The sequence below is a fragment of the Ruditapes philippinarum genome, unplaced genomic scaffold (genome assembly GCF_026571515.1).
Source record: "Ruditapes philippinarum isolate M1 unplaced genomic scaffold, ASM2657151v2 ctg1371_1_1_1_1, whole genome shotgun sequence".
NCBI classification, from domain to species: Eukaryota; Metazoa; Mollusca; class Bivalvia; order Venerida; family Veneridae; genus Ruditapes; species Ruditapes philippinarum.
Genome location: NW_026861298.1, coordinates 64,812 through 88,821, shown reverse-complemented (window position 1 = coordinate 88,821; position 24,010 = coordinate 64,812). Strand labels below are relative to the sequence as shown.

Genomic DNA, 24,010 nt, shown 5'->3' with positions numbered 1-24,010 from the left:
TCTAATCTAAAGTACAATTGAAGTGTCCGGGCATCCTCCTATGATGTCGTAGTTTGATGGTTAAAAGATCTTTGATTTTATTATAAATATTAATTAATCTTTACATCATGCTGACCACAAACAATAATATAGGCGTAGGTTTTGTTTTGTTACAAGTGGAATGTACCTACTTTTCAGAAGTACTTCCGTGCATGTTTACGACAATGTGGTATCTGCCAATTTAAAATTGGTTATTAAGAGGTATAGCTTAAATGTTGTTGATGTTGTACATGTAGTATAATCTACTATAAATGATGCGCAGATACAAATGATGACTGTTTAATACCTCCATATACGGAGAGCAGCATCAATAATAAATAAACATACATGAATAGACAATAATGATATCAACATACATAAAAATCAGCTAAAATACAAATGTTGCATAAGTATCAAGAATAAGTAAACTTTAGCTGCTTACACATTGATAGTAAAGTAAGTGAAAAGGAATGAAGACCAACGTACAATGTAATTATATAAGAAAACACACAAAATTATTCTCAAAAATACAAAAACAAACAATTAAAATCGGTAGATCCTATTTTTTTCATAACTTAATAGTTCTGCAAATAATTTTCCCACATTTTGCTCCACGTTTATGTGAAATATTATAAAATAGTTTTTTAAGATAGAAACATTTGACACGTCATCGTAGAATAAAGGCCAACTTACTTTTGCCAAATCTGAAATTCTTTACTCCGATTTCTGACATGAACTCCAAGCCCATATTTCAAGTCTTAAAAGGTCAGACATTCAAATCTTGCTTAACATATGCCAACAGGTCAGACATTCAGGTCTTGCCCATTATGTGTCAACAGTTTAGCCATTTAGGTATTGCCAATTATAAGTCAACAGTTTAGCCATTCAAGCCATTCAGGCATTGCCCATTATATGTCAACAGTTAAGCCCTTCAGGTATCAACGGTTTAGCCATTCAGGTATTGCCCATTTAATGTCAACAGTTTAGCCATTCAAGTGTTGTCCATTATGTGTCAACAGTTTAGCCATTCAGGTCTTCTCCATTATGTGTCAAAAGTTTAGCCATTCAGGTATTGCCCATTATGTGTCAACAGTTTAGTCATCCAGGTATTATGTGTCAACGTTCTTGCCCATAATGTGTCAACAGTATACCCATTCAGGTATTGCCCATTATGTGTCAACAGTTTAGCCATCCAGGTATTGCCCATTATATGTCAACAGTTAAGCCATTCAGGTATTGCCCATTATGTTTCAACAGTTTAGCCATTAAGGTCTTCCCCATTATGTGTCAACGGTTTTGCCATTAAGGTCTTCCCCATTATGTGTCAACAGTTTAGCCATTAAGGTCTTCCCCATTATGTGTCAACGGTTAAGCCATTAAGGTCTTCCCCATTATGTGTCAACGGTTTAGCCATTAAGGTCTTCCCCATTATGTGTCAACGGTTTAGCCATTAAGGTCTTCCCCATTATGTGCCAACGGTTTAGCCATTAAGGTCTTCCCCATTATGTGTCAACGGTTTAGCCATTAAGGTCTTCCTCATTATGTGTCAACGGTTTAGCCATTCAGGTCTTTCCCATTATGTGTCAACGGTTTAGCCATTAAGGTCTTGCCCATTATGTGTCAACGGTTTAGCCATTAAGGTCTTCCCCATTATGTGTCAACGGTTTTGCCATTAAGTTCTTCCCCATTATATGTCAACAGTTTAACCATTAAGATCTTCCCCATTATGTGTCAACGGTTTAGCCATTTAGGTCTTCCCCATTATGTGTCAACGGTTTAGCCATTCAGGTCTTCCCCATTATGTGTAAACAGTTTAGCCATTAAGGTCTTGCCCATTATGTGTCAACAGTTTAGCCATTTAGGTCTTGCCAATTATGTGTCAACAGTGTAGCCATTAAGGTCTTCCCCATTATATGTCAACAGTTTAGCCATTTAGGTCTTGCCCATTATGTATCAACAGTTTAGCCATTCAGGTCTTCCCCATTATGTGTCAACAGTTTAGCCATTTAGGTCTTCCCCATTATGTGTCAAAAGTTTAGCCATTTAGGTCTTCCCCATTATGTGTCAACAGTTTAGCCATTTAGGTCTTCCCCATTATGTGTCAACAGTTTAGTCATTTAGGTCTTGACTACGACATACAACATCACTCGTCCATCTTTTTCAAATACATGTTCTTTAATGTTATTCTTATATTAATGCAGCAGAACAAAATTGAGTGCATTGAACCTGTTCTTTCATTTTCTTGATTTATACTGTTTCATTTTGCAATTTTGTGAATGCGTATTATCTGGAAGATGTCCTACAAATTTTATTGAGATAAATGTTTATTTTATTTGTGTAAGTAATTTTTTTTCCACTTCAGATTTTTTTGTTCACTTTCTTACATAAGTTTTTGTACCTTATTTAGTAGAAGATAAAATTATGACTAGAGTAATAGATGGTTAATTATATACATATAAACATAGTTCATATACGCTGTTACGTTCAAATAACTATACTCTGATATTTTTGTATTATATCCATTGTGAATGAGACAGTAGTTATTCTTATACCACTTAAGTGATTTTCATTATTAACATATTTAGCATATTTGTTCATAATACACAATTTGAACACTCACAATTGACAGCTTCCTCGCCAAGTTTCGGAAATGACTTCATTATATGACCACTTATGATCGATTATTCATAATTGTTACACCAACTATCTGCAAATTTCATCTCAAGATTCTTATGTCAACGTCATGACGGTTCAAGTATTTTGTATAAAATGCACAGTTTAAGAAGATTTAAGTTGATTTAACATTAAAGAGCACTTTATGATTTGCAAGAAAAATAATTCATTACATAAAGCATTTGTTTTTTTACCATTATTCGTAGATTTTTTTAGAATCGGTAGGACTATTTATGATGGTTTTATTACGTAAGTTTTTATTGACGGTAATATTTAAGGAGTTATCACTTCTGTCGATGACACTTGTTATAGATGTTAGCCAAGCAGGGATATTCTGCTTTGATATATGCAAGCTGGTATCAGATCCCTGCAGTGGAAAAACATGTGTACCAAAAGCCAAATGTTCATGGGAATGGCAATGCATTTGTGACGAGAAATCAACGTCTGCCGACTGCATTAATAGTACAGAAACATCTACAATAAGTCATACTACTGCACAAACTAATCATGTTCCCTGCCCGTGTACTCATGGTCATTGTATAGAAAACGGTTTCATCGGAACAACTTGCTCGTGTGAAAGCGGATGGGGAGGTGAATACTGCGACGTTGACTTATCAAACAGGATTTTATACAATGTTTGTGGGAGGACATATAAACAGAGATCACTTTCAGAAAGGGTCTGTCATGGCTACTCCTGTATTCACGGTGTTTGCAGAATGAGTAACTCGGAAGTCATTTGTGATTGTGATCCCGGTGCGACAGGTCAAATTTGTCAAAACAAATGTTGTAGAAAATGTGTTTTTGGTAAATGTTTTTATGTAAAGGAAGAAGACAGAGAAATTTGCGTTTTGTGAAAGGTCAAATGAATAGAAAAAAGTGGACATATCCTGAAGTTAATAACTCTGCTTGTATTATCAGTCATATTATTATCATGCTTGCTAAACTTTAGAAAATTAACAAATAATGAATGTTAAGTAAATATATCTCACACCAAAGTGTAAGCAAATAAATGGTTAATGGATAAAAGTGGAGACATTTCTGCATGTTGTTTGTCATTAAGTACATCGACCTGCAAAGCTCGGCCCAAAGTTATACAACAATTGTTACTTTAATATCTTTAATAAGTATTTCTTTAAAAAAGATCTTGCTTGATGGTGCATGATTTAGAAAATCAACCCGGCTATTTTTTAAATGCATACACGAGTGTATAATTGTTGAATAAATCGGCATCACTTATTCTTAAGCCATCTGAAAAAGTGTTCCGTTATTTCTGTGCAAAATTTCTTTCATAACAAAACTGGATAACTGTCCACTGCCCCTCACGTTTTTCGGACGTCATTTTTATAACTCCAATCTTCTATCACATGTTTCCATATATATCCGTTTCTCACTTGTTTCTCAGTTATCTGAATTAACGTCATCTTATCAGAAAAAATAACATTATAATTTGAAGACACAACGTCAGATATTTGATATATGCGCTATTTATTCAAACTTATACACAACAAAATGCAAATAATTTGACGTGCACCAGAAATTCAGATTTAGTCTTCTTTTTTTATAAATTTGGAACTTTAAAGGAAATAGAGTAAATATTAAAAAAAAGAATTGATGGAATGTAAAATAATATATTTATATAGATAATTCATGCTACCAAGGTGGCAAATATATGACCTTTTTGGCGTCTTTTTACTAAAGTCTTGATTCCAAAGCTTTTCGATTTGAATAATGTATACTTTTATCAATAGATAATCAATGTTTTATTCTTGAACTTTACTATATAATGCGTAGGATATGTAACACTTCTAATATTCCAGACATCATTTCATCTTTACAATACAACAAAGCTGTTTTGTACAGAGATTCATCCACTACTGGTCGCACATTAGATTCAGAAAATATATATACGTCGTGAATGCCCTGTATCTTATCCCATATTTGTTCTTCTCTAAAACTTTTTACAACAAATATTTTGCATTTTATGCGTTCTTCAGTCTCAGATCGTGATTCATGTGCGCCACATGATGTGAGAATATGGAGTAGCAGTTGTTTGAAATTTTCTGTTGTTTCATTTCCTTTAAACAACGTTCCCAGAGAGAAAAACATTTCTGGAAGGATAAGTCTTCCTATACAAGCACACCTATTGTCTATGTTAAACGTAATTCGCATAACAAACGGAAACCATTCCCCCAGTTCTCTTATATTTGATGCAGAACATATCTCATATACATGTGTATCTCTTATTTCTTCAATGTTATTCTCCCGTCTTGGCGATGAGAATGAGAAAGCATGGTCTGTCTCGTTTATTTCTTTAACGTCTTCTTCAGTTTTATGAAAATTAACTATAGCTACGGAGTTTTTACTTTGTCGCCTAGTAAACATCAACTTTTCTGTACATGTATTTACACGACTGTCGGTAGAATTGGCCACGGCATCAAGAAGGAAAACAGCTTTGTCACATTCTATTTTATAATTGTCTACAAACAAGTGAAAGAGACTTACTCTAGTAACTTTTAACAGATTTTTAGCAATTGGCAGTGATTTAAGGGCCATCTCCAATTGATTTGAGACTACCTTCAACTCGTCCCTGTCTCCAACAACTAACATAATATTACATTTCACGTAGATTGTATTAACCGGAGCATTTTCGCCTTGACTGCTACTGTAAATAGATAGTGCAGTAAAAGTTAAATTACGCATCGTGCAGAAGCTAAATTATTTTGGAAAATAAAGCAATAGAAAGAGGATCGGAACACGAGGCTATCTGATTTGTTCGACGAGTATAAATCAAATTGTCGATCGTTTTGGTGTTCTTTCACTTTTGCATCATAGTAAAAGATAAAAACACATTCCCTGTCGTCACAAATTCACAATATAAAACTAGAAATATATGTAACCAATGTACAAGAATTTGAACCCTTTCCCTGTCGTCGTAAGTACACCCTAAAAACAATGTAGCCAATCAACGAGCATGCTCTACCAATTTTTATCCCTAAACTGTTCTGTACAATAAAATACTAGTATAGGAAAGTGGTAAATTACAGTGGTTGACGTGTCTGCCTCTCAAGTCTTGTTTTGCGGTAAAACATAAGTATTTCTATAGTTGTAAATTTCAGGAAGCGAACTAAAACGTGATCCACAAAATTTCGAGCTTCAATAAATATATTCAAATAGTAGAATTGTTTTAAATGCTTACTCTTTGTGAAGCTTTGTTTTGCTCCTATAAATGATGTACTTATGAAAGCCATAGATCAATATGGCTATTAGCGGAAGAAGTGCTGTAAAGGCAATGTACATCAATGGTGGTGGTGGTGATGGTGGCGGCGATGTGGCTATAATAGAGTGGAACAAATAATAATAATAAACGTTATATAAAATAATCATCACTTAACGTACATGTACTAAATAATCAACTCGTGAAATGGATATAATATATTTTAGTACAGAATAATTACAAGAACAAGAATCAAACACTTAAACTACTAAGATAAATGATAAGCTGGTATATAACTGTTCTATATCAGAATCATTTAGATTTAAGTCGGTACAACAAAATAGACTTTAAGGCTTTTTCAGTGTAAGGCATTTTCAAATTATTTTAAAGAATTACTTTGTATTGCGGTGTGATCGGAATTGGGTGCTGTCAATTCATTAATTTCCGTGTAAACATTTACTGAGTTTGGTAAAACTGTATTCGTGAAACAAAAAGTCGTATCCTCTAAGAGCAACAACATTACTAACTCATGTTAATTTAACCTGTAATTTTAGGTAACAAAATGTATATAAATAAACAAGAAATAAGTTATTTTCCACTTAAAATACAATTCGATGAAAGAAATATAGATAAATATACCGCAAGTTGCCATCTGTCCGAAATTTTGCTGACACGTGCAATAATAGTCGTACGCATTAATTGTACATGTCCTTGGTATGTAGGAACAGTTTACTGTAAATGGCATAACTGTAACAGAAACATGTGAAATCAATGCATGAATTCTATCTTTCTATTTTTTTTTTGTTTTTGTTTTTTTTTTGCTTGACATTAGTTTTCAATGATAGCATATAATTTGGAATATTGAAGATGGCCCGACCTCTATGAGGTCATTTTATTGTGTCTGCTCGAGTGACGTCAGTCTCAAACACGATGTAAATGTACATTAATTAAAACACATTTCCTGTAAACTTAATGAACTAACGTGCCTCAGTTTAAAACTTTTTTCGATATGCCATTATAATATCGTTCCGATATTCTTAACTTGATAAAAAGCTGATAACTTGATAAAAAGCTGATAACTTGATAAAAAGCTGGTAACTTGATAAAAAAACTGATAACTGGATAAAAAGCTGATAACTGGATAAAAAGCTGGTAAGCGTACCTTTGGCTGCACAATACGGCGTCCATTGGGTGGGACTTTGTCCTGATGTACAGCACAAATTACCCTCTGTACAGTTGCCGTTAGTCAAATTGTAAGCTTCACTTAACGCCTGTTCCTGTTTTTATGGAAATAGAAAACGTCAACAGTGTAAATAATTCACGATTAGTTAAATCATTTAAAATAGTAAAATAAGCCTACACATGGAGTAAAAGCACTGATATGTTTGGATATTTTTTCATCAACCAACATGTAAAACTTCATAATAATTAATTCATAAAATTCATAAAAAATGCAAACATTTAACAGACGCCGTGATGTTTTTCTTGTAAACTAGTGGTGATTGCGACAACTAAAACTGGTGTTTATGTATAAGGAATCTTATAAGGCTAAAATAAAAAAAAACAATATCAGTGATACATACAGATATGTGAAGTTGGCTTGTACATTGTACATCGTAGTTCAGCTAGTAATTCGCCAATATTTGAATTACTAGCTAGTAGATCGGTATTCAGCGTGTAGTTCGAAACAAACAAACTCACATACATAATATTTGAATTACTAGCTAGTAGTTGGGTATTCAGCGTGTAGTTCGGACCAAATACACCAGCATACACAATATTTGAATTACTAGCTAGTAAATCGGTATTCAGCGTGTAGTTCGGAACAAATACACCAGCATACACAATATTTGAATTACTAGCTAGTAAATCGGTATTCAGCGTGTAGTTCGGAACAAATACACCAGCATACACAATATTTGAATTACTAGCTAGTAGATCGGTATTCAGCGTGTAGTTCGAAACAAACAAACTAACATACATAATAGTTGAATTACTAGCTAGTAGTTGGGTATTCAGCGTGTAGTTCGACCAAATACACCAGCATACACAATATTTGAATTACTAGCTAGTAAATCGGTATTCAGCGTGTAGTTCGGAACAAATACACCAGCATACACAATATTTGAATTACTAGCTAGTAGATCGGTATTCAGCGTGTAGTTCGAAACAATCAAACTAACATACATAATATTTGAATTACTAGCTTGTAGTTGGGTATTCAGCGTGTAGTTCGGACAAATACACCAGCATACACAATATTTGAATTACTAGCTAGTAGATCGGTATTCAGCGTGTAGTTCGAAACAAATACACCAGCATACACAATATTTGAATTACTAGCATGTAGATCGGTATTCAGCGTGTAGTTCGGACGAGACACACTAACATACATAATATTTGAATTACTAGCTAGTAGATCGGTATTCAGCGTGTAGTTCGGACCACACACATTAACATACATAATATTTGAATTACTAGCTAGAAGATGAGTATTCAGCGTGTAGTTCGGAACAAACCCACTAGCATACATAATATTTGAATTACTAGCTAGTAGATGGGTACTCAGCGTGTAGTTCAGACCAAATACACCGGCATACACAATATTTGAATTACTAGCTAGTAGATCGGTATTTAGCGTGTAGTTCGGACCAAATACACCATCATACACAATATTTGAATTACTAGCTAGTAGATGGGTATTCAGCGTGTAGTTCATACCAAATACACCGGCATACACAATATTTGAATTACTAGCTAGTAGTTGGGTATTCAGCGTGTAGTTCGGAACAAACCCACTTACATACATAATATTTGAATTACTAGCTAGTAGTTGGGTATTCAGCGTGTAGTTCGGACCAAATGCACCAGCATACAAAATAGTTGAATTACTAGCTAGTAGATCGGTATACAGCGTGTAGTTCGGAAAAAAATACACTAAACAGACATAATATATTGAATTACTAGCTAGTAGTTGGCTATTCAGCGTGTAGTTCGGACCAAATACACCAGCATACAAAATAGTTGAATTACTAGCTAGTAGTTGGGTATTCAGCGTGTAGTTCGGACCAAATGCACCAGCATACAAAATATTTGAATTACTAGCTAGTAGATCGGTATTCAGCGTGTAGTTAGGAACAAACACACTAACATACATAATATTTGAATTACTAGCTTGTAGTTGGGTATTCAGCGTGTAGTTCGGAACAAATACACTTACATACATAATATTTGAATTACTAGCTAGTAGTTGGGTATTCAGCGTGTAGTTCGGAACAAACACACTAACATACATAATATTTGAATTACTAGCTAGTAGTTGGGTATTCAGCGTGTAGTTCGGACCAAATGCACCAGCATACAAAATATTTGAATTACTAGCTAGTAGATCGGTATACAGCGTGTAGTTCGGAAAAAATACACTAACAGACATGATATTTGAATTACTAGCTAGTAGTTGGGTATTCAGCGTGTAGTTCGGACCAAATACACCAGCATACACATTATTTGAATGTTTGAATTACTAGCTAGTAGTTGGGTATTCAGCGTGTTGTTCGGACCAAATGCACCAGCATACAAAATATTTGAATTACTAGCTAGTAGATCGGTATACAGCGTGTAGATCGGAAAAAATACACTAACATACATAATATTTGAATTACTAGCTAGTAGTTGGGTATTCAGCGTGTAGTTCGGACCAAATACACCAGCATACACATTATTTGAATGTTTGAATTACTAGCTAGTAGTTGGGTATTCAGCGTGTAGTTCGGACCAAATGCACCAGCATACAAAATATTTGAATTACTAGCTAGTAGATCGGTATTCAGCGTGTAGTTCGGAACAAACACACTAACATACATAATATTTGAATTACTAGCTTGTAGTTGGGTATTCAGCGTGTAGTTCGGAACAAATACACTTACATACATAATATTTGAATTACTAGCTAGTAGTTGGGTATTCAGCGTGTAGTTCGGAACAAACCCACTTACATACATAATATTTGAATTACTAGCTAGTAGTTGGGTATTCAGCATGTAGTTCGGACCAAATGCACCAGCATACAAAATATTTGAATTACTAGCTAGTAGATCGGTTTACAGCGTGTAGTTCGGAAAAAATACACTAACATACATAATATTTGAATTACTAGCTAGTAGTTGGGTATTCAGCGTGTTGTTCGGACCAAATACACCAGCATACACATTATTTGAATGTTTGAATTACTAGCTAGTAGTTGGGTATTCAGCGTGTAGTTCGGAACAAACCCACTTACATACATAATATTTGAATTACTAGCCAGTAGTTGGGTATTCAGCGTGTAGTTCGGACCAAATACACCAGCATACACATTATTTGAATGTTTGAATTACTAGCTAGTAGTTGGGTATTCAGCGTGTAGTTCGGACCAAATGCACCAGCATACAAAATATTTGAATTACTAGCTAGTAGATCGGTATTCAGCGTGTAGTTCGGAACAAACACACTAACATACATAATATTTGAATTACTAGCTTGTAGTTGGGTATTCAGCGTGTAGTTCGGAACAAATACACTTACATACATAATATTTCAATTACTAGCTAGTAGTTGGGTATTCAGCGTGTAGTTCGAAACAAACACACTAAGATACATAATATTTGAATTACTAGCTAGTAGTTGGGTATTCAGCATGTAGTTCGGACCAAATGCACCAGCATACAAAATATTTGAATTACTAGCTAGTATATCGGTTTACAGCGTGTAGTTCGGAAAAAATACACTAACATACATAATATTTGAATTACTAGCTAGTAGTTGGGTATTCAGCGTGTAGTTCGGAACAAACCCACTTACATACATAATATTTGAATTACTAGCTAGTAGTTGGGTATTCAGCGTGTAGTTCCGACCAAATGCACCAGCATACAAAATAGTTGAATTACTAGCTAGTAGATCGGTATACAGCGTGTAGTTCGGAAAAAATACACTAACAGACATAATATTTGAATTACTAGCTAGTAGTTGGCTATTCAGCGTGTAGTTCGGACCAAATACACCAGCATACACATTATTTGAATGTTTGAATTACTAGCTAGTAGTTGGGTATTCAGCGTGTAGTTCGGACCAAATGCACCAGCATACAAAATATTTGAATTACTAGCTAGTAGATCGGTATTCAGCGTGTAGTTAGGAACAAACACACTAACATACATAATATTTGAATTACTAGCTTGTAGTTGGGTATTCAGCGTGTAGTTCGGAACAAATACACTTACATACATAATATTTGAATTACTAGCTAGTAGTTGGGTATTCAGCGTGTAGTTCGGAACAAACCCACTTACATACATAATATTTGAATTACTAGCTAGTAGTTGGGTATTCAGCGTGTAGTTCGGACCAAATGCACCAGCATACATAATATTTGAATTACTAGCTAGTAGTTGGGTATTCAGCGTGTAGTTCGGAAAAAAATACACTAACAGACATAATATTTGAATTACTAGCTAGTAGTTGGGTATTCAGCGTGTAGATCGGACCAAATACACCAGCATACACATTATTTGAATGTTAGAATTACTAGCTAGTAGTTGGGTATTCAGCGTGTAGTTCGGACCAAATGCACCAGCATACAAAATATTTGAATTACTAGCTAGTAGATCGGTATACAGCGTGTAGATCGGAAAAAATACACTAACATACATAATATTTGAATAACTAGCTAGTAGTTGGGTATTCAGCGTGTAGTTCGGACCAAATACACCAGCATACACATTATTTGAATGTTTGAATTACTAGCTAGTAGTTGGGTATTCAGCGTGTAGTTCGGACCAAATGCACCAGCATACAAATATTTTGAATTACTAGCTAGTAGATCGGTATTCAGCGTGTAGTTCGGAACAAACACACTAACATACATAATATTTGAATTACTAGCTAGTAGTTGGGTATTCAGCGTGTAGTTCGGAACAAACCCACTTACATACATAATATTTGAATTACTAGCTAGTAGTTGGGTATTCAGCATGTAGTTCGGACCAAATGCACCAGCATACAAAATATTTGAATTACTAGCTAGTAGATCGGTTTACAGCGTGTAGTTCGGAAAAAATACACTAACATACATAATATTTGAATTACTAGCTAGTAGTTGGGTATTCAGCGTGTTGTTCGGACCAAATACACCAGCATACACATTATTTGAATGTTTTGAATTACTAGCTAGTAGTTGGGTATTCAGCGTGTAGTTCGGAACAAACCCACTTACATACATAATATTTTGAATTACTAGCCAGTAGTTGGGTATTCAGCGTGTAGTTCGGACCAAAACACGCCAGCATACACAATATTTGAATTACTAGCTAGTAGATCGGTATTCATTGTGTAGTTCGGAAAAAAATACACTAACATACATAATATTTGAATTACTACCTAGTAGTTGGGTATTCAGCGTGTAGTTCGAAACAAACACACTAACATACATAATATTTGAATTACTAGCTAGTAGTTTTGGTATTCAGCGTGTAGTTCGGACCAAATACATCAGCATACACAATATTTGAATTACTAGCTAGTAGATCGGTATTCAGCGTGTAGTTCGGACCAGACACACTAACATACATAATATTTGAATTTACTCGCTAGTGGATGGGTATTCAGCGTGTAGTTCGAAACAAACACACTAAGATACATAATATTTGACTTACTAACTAGTAGATCGGTATTCAGCGTGTAGTTCGGACCAAACACACCAACATACATAATACTTGAATTACTACCTAGTAGATGGGTATTCAGCGTGTAGTTCGGAACAAATACACTTACATAAATTATATTTGAAATACTAGCTAGTAGTTGGGTATTCAGCGTGTAGTTCGGAACAAACACACTAACATACATACTATTTGACTTAATAGCTAGTTGTTGGGCATTCAGAGTGTGGTTCGGAACAAATACACTAACATACACAATATTTGAATTACTAGCTAGTAGATGGGTATTCAGCGTGTAGTTCGGAACAAATACACTTACATACATAATATTTGAATTACTAGCTTGTAGTTGGGTATTTAGCGTGTAGTTCGAAACAAATACACTATCATACATAATATTTGAATAACTAGCTAGTAGTTGGGTATTCAGCGTGTAGTTCGGAACAAATACGCCATCATACATAATAATTATTTGAATTACTAGCTAGTTCGAATGTTCGAATGTTATTTAAGCCAAGACAAAAGTTTTTATTTTCATATCATGTTATTACAGAACATAACTTTACTCAAAATACTTATTTGAAAAAAACATATTGACATGGCATGCAAGTAAACATAATCAAAAGCATATGCAGAAAAGTATAAAAAACGACTATTGAAAATAATACATATAAATAAGTAAATATAATTATGCGACTAGCTTCGTCTAACCTCAGTTAACGATAAAAGTCATAGCCATATCACACAAAATTTACTTTTATTACAAGCCATCTGAAAATTGAGTGTTGTCAATTTGGGCCAATTATCATAGTATCTAGGAATATATTGAGTATGTTTTGAACATATCAAAAGTGATTATCAACCGCATTAATGTTACATTCCCTACAAATATTGTGTCTTCTCGAAATATTGGAGATGTCATCAGACGACTACGCGGTATTGTGTTTTAAATGCTGTTGGGAAATAGACTGGTTAGCTTTTTAAAGAACATGTAATAATCTTTTTCAGAGAAATATTTACAAACCAGTCTTACAATTATAGTTTACTGCACATGCGCCAAAATGTTCGCGATTATATCTGCAGACCATCGGGACCAGGAATCCAGAACCTAAATTTCAAATTTAGTTTTGTTATGTTTTATAAGCGATGTAATGTTTTGAACTGCCCTAAGTGTTTCCGGGTTTTTGTGTTGCATAATTTCAAGCAATCTGGCAGTAGAGCGCATGACTTGGAAAGTAGCGCGTCAACATATCTTTTGGGAATTGGGTCAAACAAGCATTCAGCGCATCGTACCAGTATTTCTCTTCATCAAGGAAGACGATGGCACAAAAGTGGCCTTCCTTGTACATCGTGACACCGGCCAATTCGAATTCACGGTCATCGATGTTTATTTCTTTCGAATACATCAGATTGTGGAATGAAATTCGGTCGGCCATGCATAACTCATAAACGCGCAAGGCAGCTACAGGACCTGCTTGTTTAATCATTCTTCTAGTTTGTCGAACACCTTCACATGCGGTATCGTCACTGCAAATGAAAAGAAGTTATTACAAACCAAGTCCTTAACGTTTTGTACGAACATTTCCCGCAAACCTGGCTTAACCATAGTAGTCAAAATGAAAGATTAAGCATATCCTATTGAATGCATTACATTTTACGCTGTATACCGATCTACTAGCTAGTAATTCAAATATTTTGTATGCTGGTGCATTTGGTCCGAACTACACGCTGAATACCAAACTACTAGCTAGTAATTCAAACATTCAAATAATGTGTATGCTGGTGTATTTGGTCCGAACTACACGCTGAATACCCAACTACTAGCTAGTAATTCAAATATTATGTCTGTTGGTGTATTTTTTCCGAACTACACGCTGTATACCGATCTACTAGCTAGTAATTCAAATATTATGTATGTTAGTGTGTCTGGTCCGAACTACACGCTGAATACCGATCTACTAGCTAGTAATTCAAATATTGTGTATGCTGGTGTATTTGTTCCGAACTACACGCTGAATACCGATCTACTAGCTAGTAATTCAAATATTGTGTACGCTGGTGTATTTGGTCCGAACTACACGCTGAAAACCCAACTACTAGCTAGTAATTCAAATATTATGTATGTTAGTTTGTTTGTTTCGAACTACACGCTGAATACCAATCTACTAGCTAGTAATTCAAATATTGTGTATGCCGGTGTATTTGGTATGAACTACACGCTGAATACCCATCTACTAGCTAGTAATTCAAATATTGTGTATGCTGGTGTATTTGGTCCGAACTACACGCTAAATACCGATCTACTAGCTAGTAATTCAAATATTGTCTATGCCGGTGTATTTGGTCTGAACTACACGCTGAGTACCCATCTACTAGCTAGTAATTCAAATATTATGTATGCTAGTGGGTTTGTTCCGAACTACACGCTGAATACCCATCTACTAGCTAGTAATTCAAATATTATGTATGTTAGTGTGTCTGGTCCGAACTACACGCTGAATACCCAACTACTAGCTAGTAATTCAAATATTGTGTATGTTAGTGTGTTTGTTTCGAACTACACGCTGAATACCCAACTACTAGCTAGTAATTCAAATATTATGTATCTTAGTGTGTTTGTTTCGAACTACACGCTGAATACCCAACTACTAGCTAGTAATTCAAATATTATGTATGTAAGTGTATTTGTTCCGAACTACACGCTGAATACCCAACTACAAGCTAGTAATTCAAATATTATGTATGTTAGTGTGTTTGTTCCTAACTACACGCTGAATACCGATCTACTAGCTAGTAATTCAAATATTTGGTATGCTGGTGCATTTGGTCCGAACTAAACGCTGAATACCCAACTACTAGCTAGTAATTCAAATATTTTGTATGCTGGTGCATTTGGTCCGAACTACACGCTGACCCAACTACTAGCTAGTAATTCAAACATTCAAATAATGTGTATGCTGGTGTATTTGGTCCGAACTACACGCTGAATACCCAACTACTAGCTAGTAATTCAAATATTATGTCTGTAAGTGTATTTTTTCCGAACTACACGCTGTATACCGATCTACTAGCTAGTAATTCAAATATTTGGTATGCTGGTGCATTTGGTCCGAACTACACGCTGAATACCCAACTACTAGCTAGTAATTCAAATATTTTGTATGCTGGTGCATTTGGTCCGAACTACACGCTGACCCAACTACTAGCTAGTAATTCAAACATTCAAATAATGTGTATGCTGGTGTGTATTTGGTCCGAACTACACGCTGAATACCCAACTACTAGCTAGTAATTCAAATATTATGTCTGTAAGTGTATTTTTTCCGAACTACACGCTGTATACCGATCTACTAGCTAGTAATTCAAATATTTTGTATGCTGGTGCATTTGGTCCGAACTACACGCTGAATACCCAACTACTAGCTAGTAATTCAAATATTATGTATGTAAGTGGGTTTGTTCCGAACTACACGCTGAATACCCAACTACTAGCTAGTAATTCAAATATTATGTATGTTAGTGTATTTTTTCCGAACTACACGCTGTATACCGATCTACTAGCTAGTAATTCAAATATTGTGTATGACGGTGTATTTGGTCCGAACTACACGCTAAATACCGATCTACTAGCTAGTAATTCAAATATTGTGTATGCTGGTGTATTTGGTCCGAACTACACGCTGAATACCCAACTACTAGCTAGTAATTCAAACATTCAAATAATGTGTATGCTGGTGTATTTGGTCCGAACTACACGCTGAATACCCAACTACTAGCTAGTAATTCAAATATTATGTCTGTTACTGTATTTTTTCCGAACTACACGCTGTATACCGATCTACTAGCTGTGTTCAAATATTTTGTATGCTGGTGCATTTTGGTCCGAACTACACGCTGAATACCCAACTACTAGCTAGTAATTCAAATATTATGTATGTAAGTGGGTTTTGTTCCGAACTACACGCTGAAAACCCAACTACTAGCTAGTAATTCAAATATTGTATGTTAGTGAATTTTTCCGAACTACACGCTGTATGCCGATCTACTAGCTAGTAATTCAAATATTGTGTATGATGGTGTATTTGGTCCGAACTACACGCTAAATACGGATCTACTAGCTAGTAATTCAAATATTGTGTATGCCGGTGTATTTGGTCTGAACTACACGCTGAATACCGATCTACTAGCTAGTAATTCAAATATTGTGTATGCCGGTGTATTTGGTATGAACTACACGCTGAATACCGATCTACTAGCTAGTAATTTAAATATTGTGTATGATGGTGTAATTGGTCCGAACTACACGCTAAATACCGATCTACTAGCTAGTAATTCAAATATTGTGTATGCCGGTGTATTTGGTCTGAACTACACGCTGAGTACCCATCTACTAGCTAGTAATTCAAATATTATGTATGCTAGTGGGTTTGTTCCGAACTACACGCTGAATACCCATCTACTATCTAGTAATTCAAATATTATGTATGTTAGTGTGTGTCTGGTCCGAACTACACGCTGAATACCGATCTACTAGCTAGTAATTCAAATATTGTGTATGCTGGTGTATTTGTTCCGAACTACACGCTGAATACCGATCTACTAGCTAGTAATTCAAATATTGTGTATGCTGGTGTATTTGGTCCGAACTACACGCTGAAAACCCAACTACTAGCTAGTAATTCAAATATTATGTATGTTAGTTTGTTTGTTTCGAACTACACGCTGAATACCGATCTACTAGCTAGTAATTCAAATATTGTGTATGCCGGTGTATTTGGTATGAACTACACACTGAATACCCATCTACTAGCTAGTAATTCAAATATTGTGTATGATGGTGTATTTGGTTCCGAACTACACGCTAAATACCGATCTACTAGCTAGTAATTCAAGTATTGTGTATGCCGGTGTATTTGGTCTGAACTACACGCTGAGTACCCATCTACTAGCTAGTAATTCAAATATTATGTATGCTAGTGGGTTTGTTCCGAACTACACAGAGAATACCCATCTACTAGCTAGTAATTCAAATATTATGTATGTTAGTGTGTCTGGTCCGAACTACACGCTGAATACCGATCTACTAGCTAGTAATTCAAATATTGTGTATGCTGGTGTATTTGTTCCGAACTACACGCTGAATACCGATCTACTAGCTAGTAATTCAAATATTGTGTATGCTGGTGTATTTGGTCCGAACTACACGCTGAATACCTAACTACTAGCTAGTAATTCAAATATTATGTATGTTAGTTTGTTTGTTTCGAACTACACGCTGAATACCGATCTACTAGCTAGTAATTCAAATATTGTGTATGCCGGTGTATTTGGTATGAACTACACGCTGAATACCCATCTACTAGCTAGTAATTCAAATATTGTGTATGATGGTGTATTTAGTCCGAACTACACGCTGAATACCGATCTACTAGCTAGTAATTCAAATATTGTGTATGCCGGTGTATTTGGTCTGAACTACACGCTGAGTACCCATCTACTAGCTAGTAATTCAAATATTATGTATGCTAGTGGGTTTGTTCCGAGCTACACGCTGAATACCCATCTACTAGCTAGTAATTCAAATATTATGTATGTTAGTGTGTCTGGTCCGAACTACACGCTGAGTACCCATCTACTAGCTAGTAATTCAAATATTATGTATGCTAGTGGGTTTGTTCCGAACTACACGCTGAATACCCATCTACTATCTAGTAATTCAAATATTATGTATGTTAGTGTGTCTGGTCCGAACTACACGCTGAATACCGATCTACTAGCTAGTAATTCAAATATTGTGTATGCTGGTGTATTTGTTCCGAACTACACGCTGAATACCGATCTACTAGCTAGTAATTCAAATATTGTGTATGCTGGTGTATTTGGTCCGAACTACACGCTGAAAACCCAACTACTAGCTAGTAATTCAAATATTATGTATGTTAGTTTGTTTGTTTCGAACTACACGCTGAATACCGATCTACTAGCTAGTAATTCAAATATTGTGTATGCCGGTGTATTTGGTATGAACTACACTCTGAATACCGATCTACTAGCTAGTAATTCAAATATTGTGTATGATGGTGTATTTTGGTCCGAACTACACGCTAAATACCGATCTACTAGCTAGTAATTCAAGTATTGTGTATGCCGGTGTATTTGGTCTGAACTACACGCTGAGTACCCATCTACTAGCTAGTAATTCAAATATTATGTATGCTAGTGGGTTTGTTCCGAACTACACAGAGAATACCCATCTACTAGCTAGTAATTCAAATATTATGTATGTTAGTGTGTCTGGTCCGAACTACACGCTGAATACCGATCTACTAGCTAGTAATTCAAATATTGTGTATGCTGGTGTATTTGTTCCGAACTACACGCTGAATACCGATCTACTAGCTAGTAATTCAAATATTGTGTATGCTGGTGTATTTGTTCCGAACTACACGCTGAATACCGATCTACTAGCTAGTAATTCAAATATTGTGTATGCTGGTGTATTTGGTCCGAACTACACGCTGAATACCTAACTACTAGCTAGTAATTCAAATATTATGTATGTTAGTTTGTTTGTTTCGAACTACACGCTGAATACCGATCTACTAGCTAGTAATTCAAATATTGTGTATGCCGGTGTATTTGGTATGAACTACACGCTGAATACCCATCTACTAGCTAGTAATTCAAATATTGTGTATGATGGTGTATTTAGTCCGAACTACACGCTGAATACCGATCTACTAGCTAGTAATTCAAATATTGTGTATGCCGGTGTATTTGGTCTGAACTACACGCTGAGTACCGATCTACTAGCTAGTAATTCAAATATTATGTATGCTAGTGGGTTTGTTCCGAGCTACACGCTGAATACCCATCTACTAGCTAGTAATTCAAATATTATGTATGTTAGTGTGTCTGGTCCGAACTACACGCTGAATACCGATCTACTAGCTAGTAATTCAAATATTGTGTATGCTGGTGTATTTGTTCCGAACTACACGCTGAATACCGATCTACTAGCTAGTAATTCAAATATTGTGTATGCTGGTGTATTTGTTCCGAACTACACGCTGAATACCGATCTACTAGCTAGTAATTCAAATATTGTGTATGCTGGTGTATTTGGTCCGAACTACACGCTGAATACCGATCTACTAGCTAGTAATTCAAATATTGTGTATGCTGGTGTATTTGTTCCGAACTACACGCTGAATACCGATCTACTAGCTAGTAATTCAAATATTGGCGAATTACTAGCTGAACTACGATGTACAATGTACAAGCCAACTTCACATACCTGATACATACATGTATACATACATAAACAACTTGTAAAAATATAAAACAATTAAAGTATCATCTTGATTTTAGATTGTAACAGTTTGTATCTGATATACTTGTATCGGGAATTTTACCTGACCAGAATTTCTAATTCTTATTTAAATATCATGTTGCACCTTTTTTATCTACTTGATTGACAAGAAATGCCTATTTAACTAAAAGGACACATTTTCTGTTGCCTTTGTCACATCCTAAGCAGTTTAAAGTTTATTGAAAAACTCAAGAGTTACAAACAATTTCAAATAATAGCAAGAATATCAAATACATAAAACAAGAGGCTCATCAGAGATACATTGTTAGAGAAGGTTTATGTTCATAAGTCAATAATAAGGTCACATTACGTTGTCATTTTTTATTTACTTAAGCTGAATAATTTCTAAAACATTTCTAGATATAAATAATACATACCAAATGTAAAATATCTGGGCATTGCAATTTATCACAAGAAGACTTGTTTTACTATATAAGCCAGACTCTATTATAACTTATTGACCCCAAAGATTGGCGTTCTTTAATCCAAGGAGCATGACTTGTTACATTTGAAAAGGACCACAAATTAATACTACATTCGAATAATCTAAACTCTTAAATCCCAGGAGAAAGACTTAAATAAACCTTAGTAGAAGACCACAAAGTGATGAATCATGTCTAACATTTGAGCTACACGTATGTATTAAATCTTTGGAGAAATAGATTTATATACATATACATGCATGTGTTCACAATTATGTGCAATGAATGTTGACTGTAAGTCTATATAAACTATGAGACCCCGAGGGCTGGTCCATATTGGAATTCAATGATATGATATTTTTAACTTTGGTTAAATTCGACTAAGCAATGCTCTGTGATTATAGATTTACATAAAAAGTTTATATAAATTAAGTGACCCCAGGCGTGAATCCAGTGATGATCCAAGTAGCAGGGTTTATATATCGTTTGTAGATGACTACAAGGTGATGCTACATAACAAATATCTCAGCTCTGGTCATTGTTGTTTCCAAGGAGAAGTTTGAAGACATTTATATACACATAATATAAACTAAGTGATCCAAGAGCCTGACCATACCCCGAGGTATGATTCATCACACTTTTAAAAGGACTTCAAGTTGTGGTGGCTGATTTATGCCATGTACCGGTATTTTCGCTCCGCGGGGCGGCAGGCGAAAACACGAAAATATGACAGTGGTTACTTATACATATGATGGTATTGATGGGAATAGACATGTTACAGGGAAGGGAAACCAAAAGAACATATTTCCATTGAGTTAGACAGACAATTACTTGTGACATTATAAACGAGTACATGTATAACATAGCATAATTATGCCACTAGTAGAGTTGTTAATGGTAGTTTGTATAACTGTTTTATTTGTTTAAAAACTTGTTTATATATCTCTAAAGTGATTCCCTTTATACATTTTTTTCTGACTTGAAGATTTAAACGTTTCTAAATGTGATGTACAGATACGTCAATCTATTATAATAAGAGCAAATATACATTATACAATAATAAAAGGCGTTTTTCCAAAAACAATTGCTCAAAAGGCTAAATATGTTCAGATACATAGTCTGATTATTTTACTTGACTTCTGACCAATTTATTAAAATTAAAATAACTCAATTATAGCCTCAACAGAGAAAAAAACATATTTATTTTAGTTACATATGGCATCAAATCAAAACACAATTGGAAACAGAAGGCCTTTATATATTTTAGTGGTCACCGGTGCATTAATGAAATCAGTGACAATGACCCTGTCAGTTTTCATTTAAACAAAAAAAGTTACAAGTTTTCAAATTTTTAAGTTGAAATATCTCAAATCCTAGAGTTTTATAGAAATTGACCTGCGATAAATGAGCGACGTTTTCAACAATCTCTGCTGATAGAAAATAAGTCATCTCCATGAAACAAAAACCCATTGCATTGTTAGAAGGCGGCTTCCATAGTACATATAAAGAGAAACTATTTAAGCGTTACTAACGATTTATTCACTCAAAGACTAAATGAGTACACATGTTAATAAACATGAATATAGTAATATTATGATACTAATTATTAAAATGTAGTACATGTTACCTTACAGTAGGTATGACAACAATGACAAGTTGAGTCGATTACCCATACACCTGTCCATCCTGAACCATTAGACGTCGATCTATCGAACATTCTGAAGTGTAACGTCCTTTACATTATTAAGTATAAACGTAATAAACTATTTTCACCGTTCAGCCATTTTTGTGTATTATTATGTTTACAATCAAGTAAATTTCATCATAACTTTATATCGATTCGTAAATTTAGATAAAATAATCAGGGACGTTATCTTATGTGTATAAGAGGTATTATTGAAGTATTGATATTATATCTTTAATAATACGAGGAAAACCGGTTGATAGTTGTTGCCTAAATCTATTCCAATATATCGAATAAAACTCCACCTAAATTAAATAAATTTATAGATATGATAGTAAACAGTAAATTATTTACATGTATATACTTATTAAAATGGCTGTAGAAACCAAAAATACAAAATGTTCATTTGTTAACATTAAATCAGATTTGGTTATAATTGTAGATCAGTGGACTTTTTTTAATCAGACATATGTTCAATCATAATTTTATCGGGCTAGAATTTATTTTCGTTTGGATGTTGAATACATACTACATCCGTTATACATTATCAAAGATTGCATCCTCTGTTTTTGTTTATGTCACGGCATTGAACTGTTCACTAATTAGGGTAAATAAAGTGTAAAAAACAACAACAACAATAACTCGATTGTGCTGTGCTCTTGTGAATTCAATGTGGCTTACTGCCATGATCCGCAGCACTAATTCTTATGTAAACGTGGATGGGGATGGTGTAGGGAAGCAGTAAACGGTCTATATATATATAAAGTCAGACTTTGTATCGCAGAAGGCTGCATCATATGTCAACTCTACATAATTGAACCATTTTCTGCGAATAACTAAATTGAAAAATACTAAAATGATGATCTAACTATTTGGACGTAATACACTTCATGGTGAATATGTTGATGTATAAACACAAAATAAAAAAGTGTTCTTTTACACATAGAAAAATTGAAACCTGTATGAAATCTGAACAGTAATGGTCATGAATATTTTAAAAATTCATAAAGTCAGACATGATAAATAATAGGTAAAACAATTAGTTCATAAATATCTATTTTTCAAAGTATGTAATCATCATAAACTATAATATCCCAGTAAAAAGAAATCTGGAATGCCCAGAATTCGTGATCGTATTAAAAATTACGTTACATGGTTTATCTTAGTTTTAAACATATCAAAATGTCTGCCATTAAAAAATGAAAAATCTGTCGTCAGTGATTCATTGTGATTTATTGTACGTACTGCATACATATTAGTTGTTGTTGTTAAATATGTGTTATCCAGTTTCAACTTGCAGTTAGATGTTTTTAAGATTAAAAATAGTCCCCGTAAAAAAGAATTGGTACTTACGTTATGTGTTCGTGTTTATGTAGCATACACATACATTTATCAACTTAATTTCACTTCAAATTATATGTCGTGGGTTTGATTATACTGTAGAAAGTCTCATTTCAACGTAATAAAAAAAGAAAATGAAGACTAAAATACATTCCTGTCACTTATTTCGATTGTCAAGTAAAACGTAAGTACATAATCATTGTGCAAAACTGATAAGAAGAAAAGTTTGTTTAGTGTAATAAATTTGCCATAACAGAGATTTATAAGGGGTGTATGTTTTACTAATATATTGTATCGTTTGTTATTAAAAAAAGTATGTACCTGTAGCATATCTTATCTTAAATCCGAAACGAACTGATTAACATACTCGTTGACTCGTATATTATATGTACAGATTATTGAAATGCACAAGATAAAGAAAGCTTTACAGCGACCGAAAATATGATATTGGATAATTAAACGATTATATATATTGTTCCGTGAAACCGTGCGAACATTCTAGCTAAGCATAACGATGATGTCTTGGGCTGCAAGATTAATAGCAAAGGGTGTTGTCGGCTTAAATATGAAAGGTTGGGAAAACAAAAC

At 34.4% G+C, this 24,010-nt stretch overlaps 1 protein-coding gene across 3 annotated transcripts; it reads right to left on the bottom strand.

Moving 5' to 3' along the window:
* Positions 1 to 3,951: 3,951 nt before the first annotated feature.
* LOC132715165 (uncharacterized) lies at positions 3,952 to 23,804 on the bottom strand. Of its 3 annotated transcripts, XM_060698145.1 has the most exons (7): positions 23,435 to 23,678; positions 22,025 to 22,115; positions 7,068 to 7,182; positions 6,545 to 6,652; positions 5,888 to 6,023; positions 5,194 to 5,353; positions 3,952 to 4,097 (listed from the first exon to the last, which is right to left on the bottom strand). In XM_060698145.1, exons 1-7 carry the CDS (start codon positions 23,464 to 23,466, stop codon positions 4,011 to 4,013), a joined length of 729 nt encoding a protein of 242 aa, XP_060554128.1. In that variant the 5' UTR covers positions 23,467 to 23,678; the 3' UTR covers positions 3,952 to 4,010. The 3 variants fall into 3 exon arrangements, with proteins under 3 accessions (XP_060554128.1, XP_060554127.1, XP_060554126.1); XM_060698144.1 differs by lacking the exons at positions 3,952 to 4,097; positions 23,435 to 23,678 and adding an exon at positions 23,744 to 23,804 and having other exon boundaries at positions 4,304 to 5,353; XM_060698143.1 differs by lacking the exon at positions 3,952 to 4,097 and having other exon boundaries at positions 4,304 to 5,353; positions 23,435 to 23,653.
* Between the last annotated feature and the right edge of the window lie 206 nt (positions 23,805 to 24,010).

What these genes read in the sequence shown, in the direction of transcription:
- LOC132715165 (XM_060698143.1), bottom strand. Translation starts at nt 23,466, where the DNA reads ATGTGTATGCTACATAAACACGAACACATAAC. An exon ending in GCCGTATTGTGCAGCCAAAG is followed by an intron (nt 6,653 to 7,067) that starts GTACGCTTACCA and finishes TTTCTGTTACAG; the next exon opens with TTATGCCATTTACAGTAAAC. An exon ending in CGGACAGATGGCAACTTGCG is followed by an intron (nt 6,024 to 6,544) that starts GTATATTTATCT and finishes ACTCTATTATAG; the next exon opens with CCACATCGCCGCCACCATCA.